General features: G+C 41.0%; 1 protein-coding gene across 1 annotated transcript in view; it reads left to right on the forward strand.

Moving 5' to 3' along the window:
• PDGFRA (platelet derived growth factor receptor alpha) overlaps positions 1–18,437 on the forward strand; it is a 34,386-nt gene extending 15,949 nt beyond the window's left edge. The window contains exons 10-23 of the mRNA XM_050337834.1: positions 608–801; positions 1,260–1,354; positions 1,467–1,599; positions 5,664–5,768; positions 6,329–6,439; positions 6,790–6,943; positions 8,058–8,224; positions 9,377–9,492; positions 10,058–10,180; positions 10,786–10,897; positions 12,729–12,828; positions 12,946–13,051; positions 13,763–13,998; positions 15,038–18,437. Coding sequence (XP_050193791.1) covers positions 608–801; positions 1,260–1,354; positions 1,467–1,599; positions 5,664–5,768; positions 6,329–6,439; positions 6,790–6,943; positions 8,058–8,224; positions 9,377–9,492; positions 10,058–10,180; positions 10,786–10,897; positions 12,729–12,828; positions 12,946–13,051; positions 13,763–13,998; positions 15,038–15,185 — 1,900 coding nt within the window. The 3' untranslated portion in view covers positions 15,186–18,437. The remainder of the gene's footprint in view (positions 1–607; positions 802–1,259; positions 1,355–1,466; positions 1,600–5,663; positions 5,769–6,328; positions 6,440–6,789; positions 6,944–8,057; positions 8,225–9,376; positions 9,493–10,057; positions 10,181–10,785; positions 10,898–12,728; positions 12,829–12,945; positions 13,052–13,762; positions 13,999–15,037) is intronic.
• Positions 18,438–22,374: the final 3,937 nt, after the last annotated feature.

The raw sequence follows: 22,374 nt of genomic DNA on the forward strand, positions 1-22,374 counted from the left end.
TGTATTTATTCCCCTCTAATTATAATTTTCATCTTTGAAGCATTTTAAACACATGGAGTAATTACTTCTGTTTTTGCTAGTTCAAGATTGCCTCTTTTTGTGTCTACTGGAAAGCTGCTTTCTCCCTGGGGTATTATCCAACAGAGTGGGGGAGACCATGCATGGAAGAAGGCTAGGAGGCCTTGGCACCTCCAAGCTGTGTTCTGCTCTCATTGTACTAAAACCTCTTACTGCCTGGTGGGATGGCTATCTTCCTAGCCCTGTCCCCATGAGCCTTGTACAGCACTAAGGATTCTGGGAAAAATAGGAATCCATCCAGTACCATAACTCCATGGGATACACAGTGACACCAAGGTCTATCTCTATCAGACCTGCTGGGCTGCGTTGTTGGGCTCTCCAATCAGCAGCAGTAATGAGAGTCAGAAGGGTAATTATTATGAGAGCACAAAGGTGCAAGCTTTCTGCAGAGGCAGTCGTAAGAATTTCTGTCTTTTTAAAGGATTGTTGTCAGAAGAAATTTGCAGGGAAAGGTAATTCTTGTTCTGTTCACTCTTATTTATCCATGCCTACAGCCAATGCTCATTTCCCCCATTATTTTTCTCTACAGGTGCAGCAATGACACCTCATGGACCCTTTTGACTAACAATATCTCTGATATACACATGGAAGCCCACCTGGATGAGAAAAATATGGTGGAAAGCCAGGTGACCTTCCAGAAGGTAGAGGAAACCCTGGCTGTGAGATGTGTGGCAAGGAATGACCTTGGTGCCGTTACTCGAGAACTGAAGCTTGTGGCTCCCAGTGAGTTTGCTTTTTCCTTCTGTGAAATTACAGCAGCCAGTTTGACCCCACTCTAACACACCCCAGTTCAGTCTTAATGACTAAAACCACAAATTGTTGTAGATAACTAATTAAAATGGATTTTTTCTTCCACCCTGGGACATCTGAGGATGAAGCATTCTACAGGTCTTTATGGTGCATCTGTTTTTTGCTTATTATGTGGTTCCATGATTCATTTTACCATTTTATTGCCGCTGTCTATGGGGACATTCTTCTAGACAATCTGTATTTGGTTTTGAAACAGGAAAGCAGAGCAGCTCTGGGCTTGGAAAGACTTTACAGTCACCAGCCTCAGGAACTGCTCCTGCCGCTTCCGCAGGACATGGGAACTGCAATGACAGGCGAGGTGGATGTCTTATGTGTGTGTCATGTTCCTCATGGCTCAGTAGGAAAATATAGTCTGTCTTTTTACTCCACAGCCTTACGATCAGAGCTAACGGTGGCTGCTGCTGTCTTAGTGCTGTTAGTGATTGTGATAATTTCCCTGATTGTCCTAGTCATCATATGGAAACAGGTAATGTAGAAAAGCATTTCGGTTTGGATGCTGAGCCCTGCTTGGTTTTGATCTTCTCTGAAGTCAGGCACATGACTAATTGTTGGGTTTGCATTCACAATGTGCTCTGCAGAAGCCGAGGTATGAGATTAGATGGAGAGTCATTGAATCTATCAGCCCTGATGGCCATGAATACATTTATGTGGACCCAATGCAACTGCCCTATGACTCCAGATGGGAGTTTCCTCGAGATGGGTTAGTGCTTGGTAAGTTTTGTCTAAGGGACTAACCTCATTCTTCTCTAGGGATAAGGACAATTAAGAACAATTCTGAGGTCTGTGTTACTGGGATTTACAATGGAAGTTATGGCCAGAAAGTCCAGTCTCTGTGTGCCTGTCTGTTCTCCTCAGTTCTCCTTCTTCATCCTCTTCTTCTCCTACAGTGGCATCAGCCCTGAAGTTCTAGTGTTAGTGTCTCCTGTGTCTCCGTTCCAGCTCTCTCCCAATGCCGTGTGCAGTGCCCACCTCCACGTGGTTTAGGGGGACACTCACTGTTGAGTGCCCTCTTCAATACTCACTTACGCTATTACATCCACAAGAAAGACATCAGTATTTTTGTTTGCAAGACATTTATATACTTATGTGCAGAGGCCACAGGAAATCTGCAAGTAATTATGTAGTTTTATTAAAAATATTTTTGAAATTATTAATCCATGTCAAGCACATATGAGTAACTGCATATTTTTATGGCTACTGTCCTTCTTCCTTCTCCTTCTGCTTTCTTGCTTTGCTGTTCCTCACTGGAATTCATGCAGAATTCAGTCATGATAACTTCTACAAGGCTGGCCCAATGTGCCATTTATATCAATTGAAAATGTAATGATTCTAGAAAATTTTAATTAAGTGCTTAAAACATACAAGGCTTCCCTCTCTTGGAGATATCTCTGCACCAAGTTGTATCACAAAATAGAGGAGAAGACGAAATATGTCTTTTGTTTGATGTATTTTAAGAAATGTATTCCCCTGGTGTAGTTCTTCTTCCCCATCACAGAGAAAGAGTTGATGTTAATTCTTGAAAGCAGCACAAAAATTTCTGGTTCAGGAACAATATCCTTTAATTAAAGTCATGTTCCTAATTGAAGACTAGAGGAGGGTGGATATTTAATGGAATTATTTTATTACAACCCAGACTTTAATTATATGCCTAAATAGGATTTGTCAGATCTGAGCTGCTAAAGACCACCACTGTGACTTTGTCTCCTTCTGACTCATGAGCACCAGTCTGCTTCAATGCCTTCTTGTTTACAAGTATATTCAGGATAGTCAGAGCTCTAAAAACCAGTGCTACATATCCTTTTACCAATCTGGATTGCACAAGCTTTCTTCTTGACATGGTTCACATTTATACCCACTGGCAGTTTTACCATATTAAATGCTTGCTGGTGGGGGGGACCCTCTTTTGTTTCTGTGGCTGATAATTCTGGTTTGTGTGGATTTTCTCTTATCTAAGTGGGAGATGACAGCAAAGCTATTACACCTTTATCTCAGGGAGGCTCTGAAGCAGGTTACAAACCCATTTCGCCTCAGCCAGATGAGCATTTCCCATCCTAGCTGTGTAAGCCAGCTGGCATTTATTTGTTTTTTCTAGCCAGCAGTGCCTGGAATGCATTGCTGTGTTAAACGCCAGCTTTGAACATTGGCTGGATGGAGGTTCAATTGATAAATTTGGGTTACACTGCAAATTTCCCTTTGCAATCACCGCTCCACAGTGTATGTAGTGCACTGCTGTTTGAAGCTTTCAGCAGCCAGCGCAAGCCTGGGAGATGCATAACAGAAAGAACAATGCAGTAATGCCATGAGCTGCTTGAACACCACTGCCTTCTCCTGGATCTGCTGAGAAGTGTCAAGGTTCCAGCAGGACCTGTACCTCCTCCTCTGGCCGATAGAGCAGAGCAGGGCCTTTTGAGGAACAGGGTCCTAGTGCTGTTGCTCAGGAACCTGGAGTGGCTGCCGAGAGATGGCAGAATTGCTCTCATCTCTTCCCAGCAAGCCACTCATTTTTCCTGTTGACTTTATTAAAATGAAATACTGGTCTGACACAGAAGCAGACCTACACCCATTTGCAAATGGCAAGTTAAGATTCAAGTCACACAACACTTAGAGATGTCATACCTAATTTCTCATAAGTCTAGAAACTGACTTAGATTGTAAAGCTTGGCACTTGTTTGGCTTTTGATATAGACCAAGAGACTTAATGGTTTAATTTGGGGTGGGCTGATCATGCCAGTTCAATTTTAGCCAAAGAGGCATCCAGTTGAGATGGCTGCATCTGGAACAAATTCACAGACTTCACCTTTGTATTTGTGTCTTCTGAGCAGAAAACCAGCACTTCTCTTAGCAGTGACAGCAGATAAGTTCTATGAATTGGTAGAGAGGCTAAAATAGCCTCTGTTCCTCCACTGCTTTGAGGGGCCTTGAGCTGCCGCTGTGTCTGCACAGTCCCTCTGTGGTGGCCAAGCAGATCACAGCTGTGCCTGTATACTGAGAAAAGTAAACACATGCTATAATTTTGGGCTTCACTGAAGCAGTCATCAAGAATGTGATGGCATTACAGATACTTCCAGTTCTTGAGCAGTTCAGCTCCCACCAGGCTCCAAATTTCCAATGTAAAAGACATGGAACTTGGGCTACATCTGCAGAGAGGGTTGAAAGGGGGAAACAGCAGTGATGGCTCCCTACCACTTAGGAAGTGCTCTCACTGTCTCCACGTGCACCCCGGCCCAGCAGAGGTGATGGAGAGGGAGATATGTGCCTCGTGCTCAGTTAACAATATGGTTTGGGGAGGAATTGGCTTGTGAAGACAAGAAGATCAAGGAGCATCAGCAAATATCATCACATTCTGAAGGGCTGCATCCTGCCATATGGCTCCCAGACCTTCAGTCTGAAAAGTTTCAGGGGGCCAGATGTCAGACTCAGGTGTTTTGAATTAGTCTGAAATTTAGTGGGAAGCTTTCTCACATCCTGATTTGGAAGGATAACCTTTGGAGGACAGGAATCTTGAAATCACATAGTTTCTATGGGCATGACAAACTACGCTGTCATAATCTTGGAGAGGTTCGTCAGTGTTAACTCAGCTAAGCATTCTTAAACCATTTTTTAACCATGCTTATTAATGATGCAAATATCTTTTGGCTGGAAATTCTCTTCTAAAAGTGTGCATGCAATAAAATTGGGGGCTGTAGCTAGAGGATAGCAGAAACATATGGCATTGCATGCCAGATAACACTTTTCAGAAGTGTAGAAGGTGACAAGTTCAAACTGCAAATGAACGTCAAAGACAAAATGCTGTATATCTCCAAAGTAAAAGTCACTATTTATTCTTTCTGTGCTGAAAGTTAAATAGTAACATAAAATAAAAAAGAGAGTTTGTCAGGCATATGATAAGATCCTGGCATCTGGACCTCATATATGGGTTTGTTCCCTGAGTAAATGCTGCCTTGATGAACTTGCTCTTCAATGTAGAAGCTATGAAATACAGTGGTTTGCAGTATATTTGTGCAATTCATATTTCTCTAAAATCTCAATCAACCTGTACACAATTCTTCTGCAGGCTGTATCTTTATTAGAAGACAGGATATGATAATCTAAAATTTTTGTCTAAATTGATTTGTGGGAAGAGTAAAGGATGTATAAACATTAGCTGTTCCCTTACAACACTTGAAAATTTGCAATACAGTTTATTCTAGAACATGAAACACAGTCATACTTTAAACTTCATGGAAGTTTCCCCTCATATGTGATCAACATGCATTTCAGCTTCTTGCAGATCTGAAATGGCCCTGCCTGTCTGTTTCTGAATGTACTGTTGATGTGCTTTAGTCCGTCTTACTGCTTAGATGTGCCTAGCATTATATAATAGACTGAAACTACAGCTGAGGGATCCAGTTCAGATTTTTAAGTTAGGAATATGACTGTATTGTATTCAGGTGCTTGCTGACTGAGGCAGAGAGGTTGGCTTAAGTCTAGGACAATTAGAGATGATAAAGTGAAGATGACAGGGCACAGGAACAGATGCATTTGAATGAGTTGAGCTTCCAGGTGCAGGAGTGTTCCTAATATTTGCTTGCTTCTTTTTAAGAATTGTACATAATGACAGCATTTTAGATCTGTTTTTCCTGCTTAACAACAACACCAATAACAATAATACCAGGAGTCTGGCTATGGGAACGTGTTCTTTCCACTCAAGAATCAACTTATAGAGGAATGAGAGCAGGAAATGAGCTGAATTGCTGTTCCCTTCTGAAAGAAATAATGCTCTCCCTTGTATTCAGGTCGAATCCTTGGTTCTGGTGCATTTGGAAAAGTAGTTGAAGGGACTGCATATGGATTGAGTCGTTCTCAACCAGTGATGAAAGTAGCTGTGAAAATGCTGAAACGTAAGTTGTTGGGGTTCCATTTCCCAAGATAGGGGAGGGGCAAGGTAGGGAACATTCCACAGCATTATTCAAACCTTGCTTGTGTATAAATTAATTCATCATATATGAAGTGGAAAATGAGTGGTTGAGTGACAGAAATTTAAAATTATACTTTATGCTTTATGGCATTTCAAAATATAAAGTACCCAGGCTTCTGAAAACATCCAAAGTTTGGGTTTAGCTGAGCAGCCACAATAACTCAGCAAGTATTGTAAAAGATAAAATAACCGTGAATGTCTGTGAACAAATGAGAGCTACATAACAAAGGAGAAACAGCAGGTCTTGTGCAAGAATCTTAAGTTCACTGAAGATTTCCTGGTTCATGAGAGCTGAGAATCTGATGCAGTGATTCTGGAGGAACCACAGGGAGCTTGCTTGTGTTGAAATGAGCAGCTTGTGGAGTGCCTCGGTGTAAAGGATATAGTCTTCTCCAAGAAACCATGCTAGCAGTGCTCCAATGAGGCAAGCAAGGAGAAATCATTTGTTACTTGAAAAAGGCGATTTCTGTGTTTTTTCAACAGCTACAGCTAGATCCAGTGAAAAACAGGCGCTCATGTCTGAACTGAAGATAATGACGCATCTTGGCCCCCACCTGAATATTGTGAATCTGCTTGGAGCTTGTACAAAATCAGGTGGGTTTGGCTGACAAAATAAAGGTTTTTACAAAATCAGGTGAGTTTGGCTGACAGAGGTTTGCTGTGGGGTCATCATTCACTGTTTAATAAGCACACAGATTTCAAATAAAGAATTTAACAATAAATATAAACAAATATAGGTTTCACAAACCTAACTGATATTTGATAATAGTTGCAGTCATAACTTAGTATATAAAAATTTATTAGCTTACAATACGTTTTATGTCTTGTATTTTATTTTCTACTGTTTTGGAGCCTTTGTTTGTTTGTTTGTTTTTGTAGGGCTTTCTAGGTCTGTTTTTGAAAGACCCCACTCATCATTGCATAATTATGCTTTATTTTAACAGGTCCTATTTACATCATTACTGAATACTGCTTTTATGGTGATTTGGTGAACTACCTGCATAAGAACAGGGACAATTTCCTGAACCGACACCCAGAGAAACCAAAGAAAGATCTGGATATCTTTGGGATGAACCCAGCTGATGAAAGCACAAGAAGGTGTGAAAAAAGGAAAAAAAAAAGAAGTGACTTGTGACTTAAGGAAATGTCATTACTAACACTCCATTTCTCTCATCCATTGGTTTAAAGCTCTCCCTGTTTTTTCTCATTAGGCTTTCATTTATCAGGTTTCTTAGATCTGGAAAGGTTTTAGCACTTTTTGTTCAGTCTCCCTGACATGTGTCCTAGTTTCATGTGTCTTGCATGTAGAGATGCTTGCAACCCAAGGGCCACCGTGGGTTCTCCATAAACATTCTGACAACGCAAAGAAGACTTTTGTTAACAAATCACAGCCCAGTGTTCCTTTTTTTTTTTTTTTTTTTTTTCTCTCTGTAAAAAACCTGTCTCTACCCAACCAATTTTAAAAGTAAAGTACATCTACCTGTTTCCTTATTTCCCTTCTTGGGGAATTTCCACTGTCTAAAACTCATTCCCTTCAAACAGCCTGGCAGAGCTTGTTCTCCAAGATTAAGTACTCTCCTTTATCCACCAATGGCTTAGCCAGTCTCAACAGTTTCCTTATGGTCAGTGTCCAGCCCACAGCTTTTTCCAGATGATGGTGGAGGAAGCTTGTCATCATTCATTCAGCAGTAATGAAATGCCATACAATTAGCCAGGATGTAGAAGGTGGACAGAGATTCATTCCAAAAATCAATCAGACAAATAGAGCAACTGACTTGGTAGCTGTGTGCAGACAGGACTATGCATCTGGATATGGGTTTGTTCAGCAGGACTGGATTTGATGCAAACTGGGTGAATAAATGACATCTATAATTTGGAAAACCTTGAACTAAAAGCCATAGGTAGTGATACTTGAGTTCAGTGGGATTTTGGGAAGTAAGGCAATACAAACCTGACTAGTGACTAAACTAGTGTTTAACTACAGTAATGCACAGTAACATGTGCTAATAAGTAATGGTTGTATTACACACATGCTACATGAATATGTTGTAATACATGATCTTTATCTATTCCCTATCAGGAAGCCAGTTCTTATATTTCACAACAATACAATTGTACACCATAAAAGAACTGTTAGATATGCAGGATGCTATGGCAGGAAAGTCACCTGGGAAATACTAGCTGATACACCTCTATTTTTTTCCAATTTCAGTTATGTGATATTATCATTTGAAAATACTGGAGAATACATGGACATGAAACAAGCTGATACCACTCAGTATGTGCCTATGCTGGAAAGGAAGGAGGGATCTAAATACTCTGATATTCAGAGATCTGTGTATGATCGACCTGCTTCATACAAGAAGAAATCCATGTCAGGTAATGTAGAACTGTCCTTTCTGCTTATATCATTAATATAAATGATTCTTGCTTAAACACATATCTTATTTTGGCCTTCTAAACAGATGTAAACTGCTCAGCTCCATTCAGCAAGTGTATGAGCATGAGGTATAAGCTAAAAACTTATGCTTTTGTTCTTTTTTTCTGCTCTGGGGATAGGACTGCATGTTGCTGGAGCAGAAGGGGTCCAGTTGTGTATTTGCTTCTGTTCTGAAGTGCTGAGTGGTTGTGCTCTGCAACAGGGCTGTAGGCACTCTCTGGAGGCAGTGATTTTATCAGTCTTGTAGTTTGCAAGATTTTGAGCAATAGCAATGATCAATAATAATAGTGATTTATTTTGCTCTGTTTCCACTTACATTTCCCATGAACTGACACTTAAACAAACACAGCACACTCCTAAACACTTTCCTGGATTATTTAATGAATATAATGAATGCATCTCATTCCCTACCCCTGTTCTCAGAAACCAAATATGCTTTGCTTTAAAAATAGACACCGTCACTTCTGCCCCTGGGCCTCGGAAACTGAATCATACCCAGTCCCAGATTTACACAGCAGGCTAATGTACTCATGTTGTGCTCTAGGACAGTCAGGGTAAATGAATCACTGAATTTTGACTTGTTTTTTGAGGACATCTTTCATAAAAAAAGTAAGAACTATTGCCATAGAATTCCTGAACCTTTTTATTGGTATTGGATTAGTCCCAGTGAATACTTGCTGGGAAACATAACAGTGTTCAGCAAAAGTAAACGGATAAGAATGTACATACATGCACAAAAACCTAACCGAAGGCACCACCTCTAAATAAGTGTTTTGTACCACACACCGAGTAAACAACCTGTGTAACATTACAGTGAGCCTTTTTGACTCCACTTGTTTCTACAGTTCCCAGGGGAAAAAATTACAGACAGGAGAAAACTCAAACCCTTTATTTAATACTCGATGTTTTTAAAAACGCAGCATGTGCCAGTGACTGATGAAGACATTAAAAGTGGTTAGTTATCATGAAAAGACTGTTTTGGTCATGGCACTCTGCTAAAATCATCAGCTCAGAATCATGATAGGTAGGGGAAGATGGATGATACTTTCACACTCCGCAGCACAAACGCATTTTTCTCTTCTTTTCAATAGAATCAGAAGTCAAAAACCTTCTTTCGGATGATGGCTCAGAGGGACTCAGCCTACTGGATTTGCTGAGCTTCACCTACCAGGTTGCACGGGGAATGGAATTCTTGGCTTCTAAAAATGTAAGTAAATAAAAAAGTAAGTAAAATGAAAGAAAGTGTAAAAATGTCTTCTTCTCTAACTATGGGTTTCAATTTATATTTTGAAGACGACACAATATAATATTCTTTTTGGAGGTCTAGACAGACTTCTCATTTACCTGGAAATAGAGATCACCATGGTGGGAAAAATCAAAGCAGCAGTCAGTCCTCTTCTCCTGCTGCAGCCTGTGACATTAGTGGAGTCAGAGTGCCAGAAATGCTGGAGGATCAAGGCAGGGTCTGGGTGAAGGGTCCATACAGCCACAGCATGGCAGAAGCATAGACATATAATGAGCACATGATGGGTAGAATGGGAAAGGATGGCATCACTTTGGTCTCCTCCCCACTACAGTCTGTCTGCATAAGACCTCACCAGTTCTGAGGGCCAGTGCCTGCCCCTATTCACAAGGAACGTAGGTGCTTGTTCAGTAGAAGGTCTTGTTAAGACTGTGCCCAGAAGGTCAACCCTTTCTCAGGGATCTTTGTAAGGCAAATTGCCCTCATGGAATTAGCATGTCCTTGAACAACTTTATTTCTCTCCATGCAGTGTGTGCACCGTGACTTGGCAGCTCGTAATGTCCTCCTGGCTCAAGGAAAAATTGTGAAGATCTGTGACTTTGGGCTGGCTAGAGACATCATGCATGATTCCAACTATGTCTCCAAGGGCAGCGTATGTACTTAATCAGTAAAGCTCTGCTTTAACTGAAATGAGAAGTGTCAGTTTTAGATGCTGTTTCATGTTCTTGCCATTCAGTGTTGGTTACACTAATTGACCATTGGGATGAATGCTCCTCAGAACAATTTTTCTTCAGTTCATTAATTCCTGTAAGTTTTCTAACTCTGTTTTAAAGCCAAAAAATACTTGGCCGCATTCAGTACTTCACAGTACTTTTTTTAACTGGCAAGTTTTGTGACTGTATAAATTATTAAGGAACTGTCAGTATGAGATGGAGAGAGTAGGGACATATCAAACAACGATAGATCTAGTTCAGCAGTGCCGGATTTCATATCATACCTTTAATCAGCCTGGTCATTTGCTAGTGATAAAATTAATACAGTTATGTCTTAATCCATTTTTGTGGAGAGAAGTTAGTAGCATTGCTTATAATCCTGGTATCTCTGTGTCAACTGACATGAAAAATAAACACTAGCCAGGTTAACACAACTTTTCTTATACAGAGAAGTTATTCCTGGCTATCACATAACAGTTGTAATGGTAAGCATTTCTTTAATGACTAATCTGTGTGGTTTGGGATTTCTTTCTTTTTGTTACAGACTTTCCTCCCAGTAAAATGGATGGCACCTGAAAGCATTTTTGACAACCTATACACAACATTAAGTGATGTCTGGTCTTATGGCATTCTGCTGTGGGAAATATTTTCTCTTGGTATGCACAGTGAAATTTTTCCTATGCTTAGTAATTAAGATTTTTCAGTTCAAACTGTCCTACATGAAGTATTTAAAATTCTACAGTAAAAATGTATGTGTGAAATCCACTGTTAGTTGTTCTTCTATATGGGGTTTCAGATTCCAGTGGGACGTAAAATGTCCATACTCTCCAGAAGTTCTCTTTGTTTTTTTTTGTTTGTTTGTTTGTTTGTTTTTGTTTGTTTGTTTTGTTTGCTTTGTTGGTTTGGTTTTTGCAAGATACTTTTCATTTTTACTTTTTCTAGAAAACTAAAAAACTGAGCAAAAATCTTTTGTGGAAAAGTATTGATGCACTGTACCAGGGTTGATTTTCTAACTAATATGAGAAGGAACATGTTCCTCCCTTGCTGTGGGGTGCCTGGGCTGCAGCCCAGCTTAGTGGCTGGTTTGAAACAGTCTCTTCATATATGTTTCACAAGAGCATGTCTTAGTCTCATTATAGAATGAAAATAAATGTCAATCTTCTGGGACACTGATTTCTTATTTCCAGGTCAGCACTGTTCACACAGTTGGTTTATGGCAGAGTAAAGTGGTTATGACAACATACAGCAGTTATAGACAATGTACAGTTCCCAGCTGGGAACAGGCTGGCTCTTTCCTCAGACTCATTAATTAGCCCCATGGACAGGTGGCTGGCCTGCTTCAGCAAGTGTGCATTGCCCAGATTTACTCTCAGCAGAATTAATTGTGCCCATATGGTAACTACTGCTGCCTTACGGCAACCCCAAGACTAATGTTATTTTCTAGAATAAGTTGTCACATAGCTGCTTCTCAGAAAACAACAATTGCACCACTATTTATGGTATCGATTACTGTAATCTCTGGGCATCAGAGGATCCTGTAAATATCCATTCCCTGGAATCCCTGTGAGGCACGTGAATGCTATTGGATCGCTCAGGAACTGAAGTACACCTACACTTCACTGCCCTGTAAAGAAGGTTCTGAAGCCCAGTTGTAGGTGAAAATCCTTCTTTTGAAAAGGCTGAGGTTTCTGGAGTAATATTATAGTATGGCTCCTCTGTCTGAGAAAGCTGTTTTTTCTTGGAAAGTAAAATATATCCTCAGCAGTGTTTGTTAACGAGGTCAGTTTTGGCATCTTGCTACCATGCTGACTTATGCTTGAATGACCCTTTTTACACATTAGCGTCAACCGAGCATGAGTGCAATGATTCCCGTGTGCTGCAGCCCCAAATTATCAGTTAACTGTGTCAGCTCAGGGGCCAAGTCCAAACTTTTGGACAATCCATGCACCTGACATGTTAGCTGTTGTCTAAAGCCAGCTGCGCAGGTGGGACGGCTTGGGTATAGAGGGAACTTACTCACACTGAGGCCTCACCCTCACAGCCAGGATGGGGTGTACAACTCAGGCCATGTCACTGTTAGCTGTCATACAGGTGCCAAAGGCAAACAGAGCAAGTGTGCTGGCTAAGTTCTCACAGAAATTCTGTGGCAGGGCAGAGTCATGGCCTCAGATATGCCAAATGCAGGCTGAAGACTTGATCCAGGTATCATCTGATCTCTGTACCCAGTACATTCTATGAACACTTTAAAGGTGCTTTTTTCTGAGTAGTACCTACTTCAATCTTTCCTAGCCAATGTTTCACATTAGGACTTAATGTCATCAAGACAGTAGTTCTGAAGTGAAACACCAGCTAGGAAACAACCATTTTGATGTCATGTCAAATTATGGCGTTAGCACTTTTTGACATGAACAGCAAGACAGTATTTGGGAACTTTGCATATGCATAGTCAAGTACAGAGTAGTACTTTTAATTCTCTTTTATCTGCAGGTGGCACACCATATCCTGGCATGATGGTCGATTCTACTTTCTACAATAAGATCAAGAGTGGATACCGAATGGCCAAACCTGACCATGCTACCAATGAAGTGTATGTGTGCACTTGGCTTTTCCACACCTGGCCAGCCTCCAGACTTGGCTTTAGTTTCTGTTTGGTTACTCATGTTCCTTTACCAGTTTAATAAATTGGTTTCCATCTAATCTGCAGGTATGAGATCATGGTGAAGTGCTGGAACAGTGAACCAGAGAAAAGACCTTCTTTCTACCATCTGAGTGAAATTGTGGAGAACTTGTTGCCTGGCGAGTACAAAAAGGTTTGATCTTTTTAATTTTTTCTGTGTTTTTTGTATAATGTTTCAGAGGGAATTATAAGTGTTGGTCCAGCCATGAGAGCCATGAGCACTGAACTGGCACATCCTAACCTACAGGAATTATGTGACTAGGATAGGGACACTGCATGTTGGGTTTCTTCATTTGAGCTTACTGAGAGAAGCAGTTCTGCACTCCTGACTGGGAAGCAGAACTCTCAATTCGTAATGAAATCCTACCAACTCCATTTTTCTTCTGGAGAATTGGTTTTATATATTTTCATGGGATTTTCTAGGCAGTGAAATAATTCTAAAAAAGGGACTACTTGGCCCATGTATATAATCTCCCTGTCTCCATCTTTGGATCCTTACACCAGCAAGTTTTCCCCTTATAGTTCTGGTAGCTCTGGTCACGCTCTGCCTGCCCCATCATTCAGTGTTTCATTTTCCCACCTACCTTAACTTCCTTCTCCCTCTCCCTACCCTTCTTTCACACCTACTAGTCTGCTTTGTATTGCCACATTTGCTCTTGCATTGTCTAAAACGTACATGTCACTTCTCCCTTCAAAGCAATTGAAGATGCTGGTCTTCTCTATCCAGTACTGCTGGCTCATAGGGCAGAATATTTGCTGGGCTAACAAATCACAGCTGCCCATCTGGAGAAAGGCAGCCTCAGTGAATGGCAACTAATGAGGGGTTTGAAATTAATATTTTCAGAGCTATGAGAAGATTCACCTGGACTTCCTGAAAAGTGATCACCCAGCTGTCACACGCATGAGAGGGGACTGTGACAATGCTTACATTGGTGTCACCTACAAGAATGAAGACAAGCTAAAGGATAGGGAGAGTGGTTTTGATGAGCAGAGGCTGAGTGCTGACAGTGGATACATCATCCCCCTGCCTGACATTGACCCCGTTTCTGAAGATGAGCTTGGCAAAAGAAACAGACACAGGTAGGTGCAGTTTACAGATCCTGTAGCCCATAGTCACCATTTGGGGTCATGTTTGGCAATCTCCATTAACATGCTTCAGCATCCTACTCTGCAAATCGTTTTCTTAGCTCTCTTGAAAATACCTTTTGGGAGAGTCCCATGTAAATATGGTAGTCTGACTGACCACAGTGTTTTCAATGGGAAAAACATAATTTTCCTCTGGCAACATGACTGCCAGGGGAAGGGGACTGCTTTATGTCTCTGGGACTCCCTTACTGGCTTGGCCAAGTCACAGTGACTGTCTGGTGGCTCTGTGGGTATATTTTGCAACACATCTTGCCTCCACAGCTCAACACCTTGGAGCTTCATATGAGATCTCAAAGGATTGATTTGTTCTGCATGAGACCAATTCAAAAGTTTGGGAGAAGTTTTGAGTATCTTCTATGGTATAGTTTTCCATGACAGCAGGGTATGCAGGACTTTTTACTACCCTCTTGTCAGTTTGCATGACCAGTTCCGCTACAACACAACACTGTGTGATCCTAACTGTGAACAGCTGAGGTTTAATTCAGTACTTAATTCGTAGTATATAGAATTAGCAACCTAGAAACTTTTTTTTTTAAATATATTTTTGTGCAGTATTCAAGAAGGGGAAGAATGAAGTCTAAGAAGAACTATCCAGATTAAGATCTATTACCTCTCTCTGTTATTCTTATCTTACTCTCTGTTAATTGCTATCTTATTTTCACCTGACCTCCCTCGATTTACCTAAGCGACCTATTGTCACAGCAGTGTCATAAAACTGTTTCTTTAATAAGTCTCTGGCTGAAAGTGTTTGGAGGAACATATGAGCAACTGCTCCTTTGAATTACAAGGTGGTTCACTACTTATGATATACAAGGTATGTTATGACCTAAGAAACTGGTGGTCAGAGTCACCTAAGATTGTGCCATGGGTCAGAAAGCATCTGGGGGGTAGTGTTCAGTCCTGCTAGAGACTAGAGTACTTACCCAGCCACTTTTGCTACGTATCTTATCTCTGAGATATTTGTCTCTTCCAGTTCACAGACATCTGAAGAAAGTGCCATTGAAACTGGTTCCAGTAGCTCTACCTTCATCAAGAGAGAGGATGAGACCATTGAGGACATTGACATGATGGACGACATCGGGATTGACTCCTCAGACCTGGTGGAGGACAGTTTCCTGTAACCTCATGGACACCTTCCAGCTCTGCACACGGGAAAGCTTGCTGTGTCATCTACAGACTTCTGCTCCACAGAGAAAACCACTTTATTGAAACATCAAGGATGTAAAGAGGAGGTGGATTTGTACAGAGGAACTCCCAATAATGGGCAGAGGAATCAGCCTGAGTATGAATGAAAGAGACATGTTGAAGATGGATTTTTTCAGCGTTGCTTCTTGCAGTACTTCAGTAGCATCTCAGTGTTGTTTGCCATTCGAACTGGTAGGGGGACCAAGGGAAAGGCCACAAACAGACCAGTTTTGTGTTTCAAGGGCATTCATATGACTTTGATGGATCGAATTTCCACTGCAGCAATATTTCACCATTGTAATTATGTAAATAACTGTCTACTCAAGGATCTTTTGGGGTGCACATTGAACATATGTCATGGATTTTAGAAGAGATCACTCCTGAATTTTGTGTACTTCCTCTCTCAATTTCAATGTCAGCTGCTGTTGAACTACCATGTGAATTAAAGAACGTGAGAAAACCACTTTTTGGGCCAAAAAGGTCTAAAACCACAAGAGACTGACTGGTACTATAAAACATGTTACTTTTAACCATTAATGCAAGTAAAGGGGAATAACAATGATAATAATAATAATAATAATTAAAAGTCAGTCTATAATAGGTGTTAGAAACCTAGTAAGTCTTTATTAACTCTAGAAGGTAGCTGTTTTCAAGATAATACTACTACTGTTTTCAGTAACACTAAATGTATATTTTACAATTCATTGTCCTTCAGTAAAAGCACAGTATAAAAAAGTTTTTTGAAGTGCAGGGGAGAAAATTATCACCTGAAAATTTTTACGAGACAATTTTTTTTTTTTTTTTTTTTTACCTACACAGTATGGTAATTGTTCTGGTTAGCTAAAACTACTTTAACATGGAGAAAAAAATTTAAGATTTTGTTTTTTCTCATAAGCTGAGTAGCTTTTCGAATCACATGTACTAGAAGCATTTAATTGTCCTCTGACTGAAGTTCTAAAAATTTAAACTAAAAAAAAAATTATGCCAGCTTCTCAAGATTCTGGAGAATAGAAGATTATGATAAACCACCAGCAATATCCCATTATTAGTGTTTCATGGGTACTCAAAATAAATCTTATCCTGGGGTTACCTGTAAAGAATTTATTTGATATTTGAACTAAGATATCTCTCCCAGCCTGGAACTAGAGTTAAATAAGCAGAAATAATTCTGCAGCAAATATTCTTTTCTTAGTTTTCAGGTTTAAACAGGAACAGAAAGCTCTCTTATTTTTGCAGACTGTAACTACAAAACGTAATTACTTCCAAGAGTGTATTTTGGAAGAAGATGTATGAAAAGAAGCCTATTCTCAACCTGCAATTGTTGTTTTTTGACACCACTTATATGAACAAAGTATTATGATTACTGCTATCACTGTACAATGTGTTATTGAGTTATGATGCTTTGGAAGACTTACATGTGAAAAAAGGTACATCACTGCAAAAGGCCCCATCCTTTTTGGTACTCAGCTTTCAAACTTTGCCTTAATTCAGTGTGAGGAGCACCTCATAGGATGTGCCCAGCCTCTTCCATGACATAACCAATGCAAATGCGGTGCAAACTCATTCCTGTGTTGCAGTATTTTCCTAGGAAGTGCGACAGACGGACCAGCAGCGACTGACAGAACATGCTGCATGTTAAACTACAGTTTGACTTCAAATGGCCCTGTGAAAAGCTTCACAAGTCCCCTTGGTTTCATTTGTTGTGGACAGTTGTGGATTAAATGAAAGCAAATGTATTATTGCCGGTGTTAACAGGGTGGAACGCCACACGGGCAAATGATTCTGAGTATGGGTTTCAAACTGTCACCAGGCTGAGACCACGTACAAACTATGGCAGATGCGAAAACAGGACCCGAAGCGAGTCCCCACATTTTCAACCCTGATGGAAACTGACAATCAGAAAGAACTGTGAATGATGGTGCACTCTCTATTTCTTGCATTCAACAGATCAATACCAAGTGTCTTCCTGGGAGCCATGCTTTAGTCAGGCACGTCACTGAGCTCTGTATGGGGACAACTGTGAAACATAAGACTCTTGATATAGCCAGGACTGGTGAGATGATGTAAAGCCTCCCTCCAGTTATGAACTACGAATTGAGGAAACACAAATTGTCTATGGACATCCCAGATATCTGAATGGCCAATTGAGACCACATGTGCCTTAATTTGCATGTGTAGTCTTATATCTGCACATTCAAATTAGGCAAACAATTTCACCTGCATTTTTGCACATGGCCTAGTGTACTTCAGGGTTTGAAAATCAACCCTAGCACATTTTATTATACCAATTACTGGAATCTAAGGACATTTTCACACAGTCTTGCCTTCCCCCCAACAGTTTCATTCTGTTTCTCACAGCGCATCTCAAGCTAGACTCAAATGGTGGATGTGAACCAGAGCTGGCTCACTTTCTGGTCCATGGTGATGTTAATTCTCCATCTTGTCATGGGTATTGTGCAGAAGAACTACATCTGTGGCAGGGGTCTAGTCAAAGCCAGCTCACTGCAGGTTTAAAATCAGATAAGCTGGCCTGGAAACTGGAATGAGAAGCAGAGGAAGAGAGGGAATTTAGTAGAGAGAGAAGTGTGAGAGGATGAATTGTTTGATTTTTACAATATTATCAGTATTACAGACTTTTTTTTATGGCTTAATTTTTGAGAAGCTGCTGGAGAGATATTCCCAAAACTTGTTCTACAGTAATTGTACAACGACAATCAGTGTTAGCCTATGAAATGCAGCTTTTAATTTGGAATGGCCAACCAATTCCTTTATGGCGTGGTCTGCAACTTGTACAAAATGGTCCTATTACATGATGAAGGACGTGAGATATGGTGATGTTATACATCAATATGTATATAAGTATTTTTATATAGACTTTTAGAATACTGCCAAAACATTTATGACAGCTATATCACTGCCTTTGTTTATATTTTTTTTACTGTGATATATTCCACAGGCACGTTAACTGTTGCACTTTGAATGTCCAAAAGTTATATTTTAGAATAATAAAAAAGGAAGTGTTTCCAAAATGATGGCTGTTGTGAAATGTTTGAAGAAGGGCATACTGGCCTGAGTGATGGTAGGCACAAAATGTATTTCAAAAATGCCCCTGTTGATATTTTGTCTTTGAAAAACTCTTGTAAATTAAGATCTCTATATTTCAATAAATGATATATAATTTAAGGATATGTGAGGGCTCTATACTCACTTATTGAAAGATGGTTATAAAGAATCAGTCTTTCTCGGAGTTTTTTCCATTAAGAGGTTTTTGGTTAATTGAGTTCTCTGCAAAGCCATCAAGCAGCAATTACAAGCAGGTCTCTGAGCTCTTCTAGGAGGTATAGTGGGGAACTGCTGGCAGCAAATGACCTGGGTAGTAAGTGACATCTATAGAGAGTCATGTTTTCTCCCAGATCATGGCAGGTGTGGTGCTCCAGTGACTGCTGCCCAGAGCAGAGCATGTGTCCTGAGGTGGGCACTGGGTTCCCCACACAAGATAATCCTTTTTGTCCCTGACACCAGGTATACTGGAGGGTTTGATGCTTACTAGTCTGCACACACTTAGGAAAGGCCTCTGGCTGCAGGGTTTTTAAATCTATGCTGAGCTCACTTTCTTTATGAATAAAACCAGATTTATCCTATGGTTCTGTGCTCCCACAATAATAAATTTTGCACAGTGGATGCAACTGAATGTAAATTTGAGAAGATTTGTAGGATTTCAACCTGAAATCAGAGTTAAATCAGTGCACTTCCTGCACTGGCTACACTTCCTGCATGGAAGCTTGTCTTGGTTTGCCAGTGGGAGCCAGGCAAGGCTGGCCATGGGAAAGCCCTGTGAATAGGCTGGTTATCAACTTTCTGTCCATCGGGTGGTCACTGTTCTTAAAACATACTGGGAAATAAATGCTCCATCTAACCTCTTCCCCTCCTTCACCACTTCTTCTCAAAGGAAAACTCCTCCTCATTCGAATGGGGTACAGCATCCTTGGCCCTTGCCTTAGGTAAGAGTTACAGTAGTTTGCCTCTCCTTTGTGTCCTTGCTGAAGAGGAGCCTTTATCTTGTAACACTGCATGATCACACAGCTCTTCCTGCCACCCTGGGGGGTTGCAATAGCGTCATGGCAGTGCTTGTGACCTTACCTCTTGCTCAGCTGTGCACCTGCTCTTCCTGAAGTTCAGCAGCTGTGTGAGACATGAGGACTGATGTATTCATTTTTTCTGCTGTGTGGGGTAAAGGGTGGGAGTACCGAAACTCTCCCTGTGCAAGAGAGTACAGAGGTACTTCCTGGGTACAAATCTTAGATTCAGTTCTCCATCCCCTTCTTCCCCTTTGTGGAGTTGGGTGCATTCTCCCATGGGTAGGACAGCTGTGTGTGTGCCTGTGAGCATGTCTGTCCATGCTGGCATGGATAGTGAGTTTCTCACTCTCTTACTGAAGCAGATCCATTTTGGACAAAAGCTTAGCTCCTTGCTCCACTGAGAACCCCAGACTGGGTGTCTGACAGGAGTACCACCCATCATTTTGCCCCCTGTCTCAAGGCCTCTGCAAGTATTTGGCTGGAAATGCGCCAAGGGAGCGCACTGGAACATGGTAGAGGCAGTCTAGCTGGGAGAGTGGTGCTGGGGAAAAGCAGCACTGTGCCTGGAGTAGCAGAGAAGGGTGGGCTTCTGGCTAGAATGTGAAGGGAAAAGTAAGGAATGGCTTTCCACATGGGCCCCGTGCAGGAGACCTTAGTTTATGCAGGTAAAAGGATCTTTGGTTAAGCTTATGGGTTGCTATGAATCATGCAAAAGGGAAGCAGGTTCATCAGCCAGAGACAAGTCATCCAGCCACCTTGAGATGCTCCCAGCGGCTCTGGAAACCTGAGGCACAGTGCCTTTGCAACTGTCTCAGCAAAATGGTTATAACCCATCAACTTACCCTCATTGTTAGAGGTTTTGTGGTATGGGGGCTATTTTCTGGCATAATCCCCAGGAAAGATGAGAGGGAAACAAAGGAAAACCTTCATGGGTTCAAAAACAAAGAAGAAAGAAAGTCACCCCAAGGACCTGGGCTAGCTCATGAAGCCAGCAACTGAAGCAGAGTCCATACTCCATGGGAGTCACATCACTGATGCCTACAGCAAAATAAAGGGTTGGGTTCGGGTTAGGGTTTGCACCCCTTGGCACAGCCAGCTCACGTGAGACTAAAACTTAGTGGGTGGCAGAGGAGGCATCAGCCCCTTCCTCTACTAGCACTGTTGTTCAGTGCTTTTCAAAGGGAAAACTCATCTAATTTCCAACCCCTATTCATTCCCATCCACATAACTGGAGGTAAGGATTAAGGACACTTTGAAAAATTCCAAAGTTTCCTTTCATTTGTTAATAATACATTTACTGAAATAAAAAGCCAAATTTTTCTTTTCTGAGTTGGCCACAAGATGGAAGCATCAGACAAAAATATGTGAAATCATTCTTTTCCTCATCCTTTTTCTGGTTTTGGTTCCACAGCAGCACATGTGTACTGCCATTGCAGAGGCAGAGCAGCTGGAACTCTAAAAGCAACAGGAAGTACGTACGGTGTCCATAAGCTCCAAGCGTTTCATTTGGAAGAACTATGAGCCTATTGTGATAACCATAGTTTTCCATAGGATGACTGGCAACTGCCTTGCTATCCCTGATGACACTTGAAGGACGTTCTGCATTTTACCTCAAAAAACTTACTTCTCGTAGAGAGAGAGAGGGAGAGATTTAGAATAAAGCATGACTTTAAATATCGTGAGGAGTGAGACATTAGATATCCCAAACTCAGTTGAGACTGTCTGTCTCTCTGCATTTATTCTTTTGTTGCTTTAGTGTTGTGCTGGTGTTAGATGAGGAGCCAGAACCACTCCTGCGTTAAGGGCTGAGTTCATGCACCTTTATGACATTAAAAAAAATAGTTAGAACCAGTCTAATGTAGGTACCAAGGCGGGTTAGCTTGAGTTTTTAAACTATTCTAAGTCCTGCAGCAATCTGATATCACACATTGCCATATCCACCCCGACATTAGCTCTGCTGCACTCTGTCAGCAGGAGCATCACCTCCTTCATCATTTCTCCATAGAAGTGATGCAAGATTTGTAAGAAAGGGGATATAATTAGACCACCTAATAAATCTGAAAAAAACCCGAAAAGCAACTCAGGTCAGGTCTTGAGGTAGGGCTTCGATAACTAAAAACTGGGTTGTGTTTTCCAGCTCTACTAATTGGCCTCATAAAATCCATCTCTGCATATTATTTCTGTGTGGCTGAGACAACAGCCCTTGTGTTGCCAGCAGAACCATGTGCCAGCTGATACCTGAGTCTTGGAAAAGCCTGTCAAAAGCAGTTCTAATCTTTGAAATTGAAGCCACCTTGTCAAAGGTAAGGCAAGCACGTGTGTGTTCCCAGAGACAGCTCTGCAAAAAAGTGGGTCCCACCAGCAAGTGTATTTGGTTGTCACTGTATTTAAACCAAGTGCATTTGTGATCTCGTTGATTGAGTGCTTTTAAAGGTAGAGTTTTGCTTTACTCATGATCTATTTGACATGCAAAATGATGGGTGCTTTGGTAGGTAAAAATGCTCCTATATTGATGTGGGAAAGATGTCAATGCTCCAAAGCTTATCTTCAATTATAAAAAAAAAAATAAAAAAGATAATCTACTGTCATCATTTAACCTGGCATGCCATATGATACAAACCAGAGGGTTTTCCCAAATCAATTCCTATTTGAACCAGAGCCTGTCATCTTAAAAAAAAAAAAAAAAAAAAAAAAAAGAGCAGTCTTTTCTCATCTCTGTGAATCCTTGTGTAAATATCAGGTTTTGCAGCTGCTCACAGATGAGACAAGTGTTATTAGTTCAACACTCTGGGCATGCACCAAACCAAGACTTATATTTTCACACTGTTTACTCAGAGCAGTTCAGAAACCCAGTTAGATATAATTTCTAGTTTAATGGGCTGGATGAGCAGGGGAGTGGGATTACATCATCACGTTTTAAACACTTTCAGTGTAGTTCCTGGCGTCTGCCTGTGGCAGTTCTGGTTATGTGCATGCAATACTCTGATGCTCTGCATATGAAATGGGAATTCCTCTGGCTGGAAGTTAGTGGAGGTGGACTGGTCTG

This window comes from Myiozetetes cayanensis, unplaced genomic scaffold, assembly GCF_022539395.1.
Source record: "Myiozetetes cayanensis isolate MyiCay16 unplaced genomic scaffold, myiCay2020 scf7, whole genome shotgun sequence".
In the NCBI taxonomy this organism is placed as follows: Eukaryota; Metazoa; Chordata; class Aves; order Passeriformes; family Tyrannidae; genus Myiozetetes; species Myiozetetes cayanensis.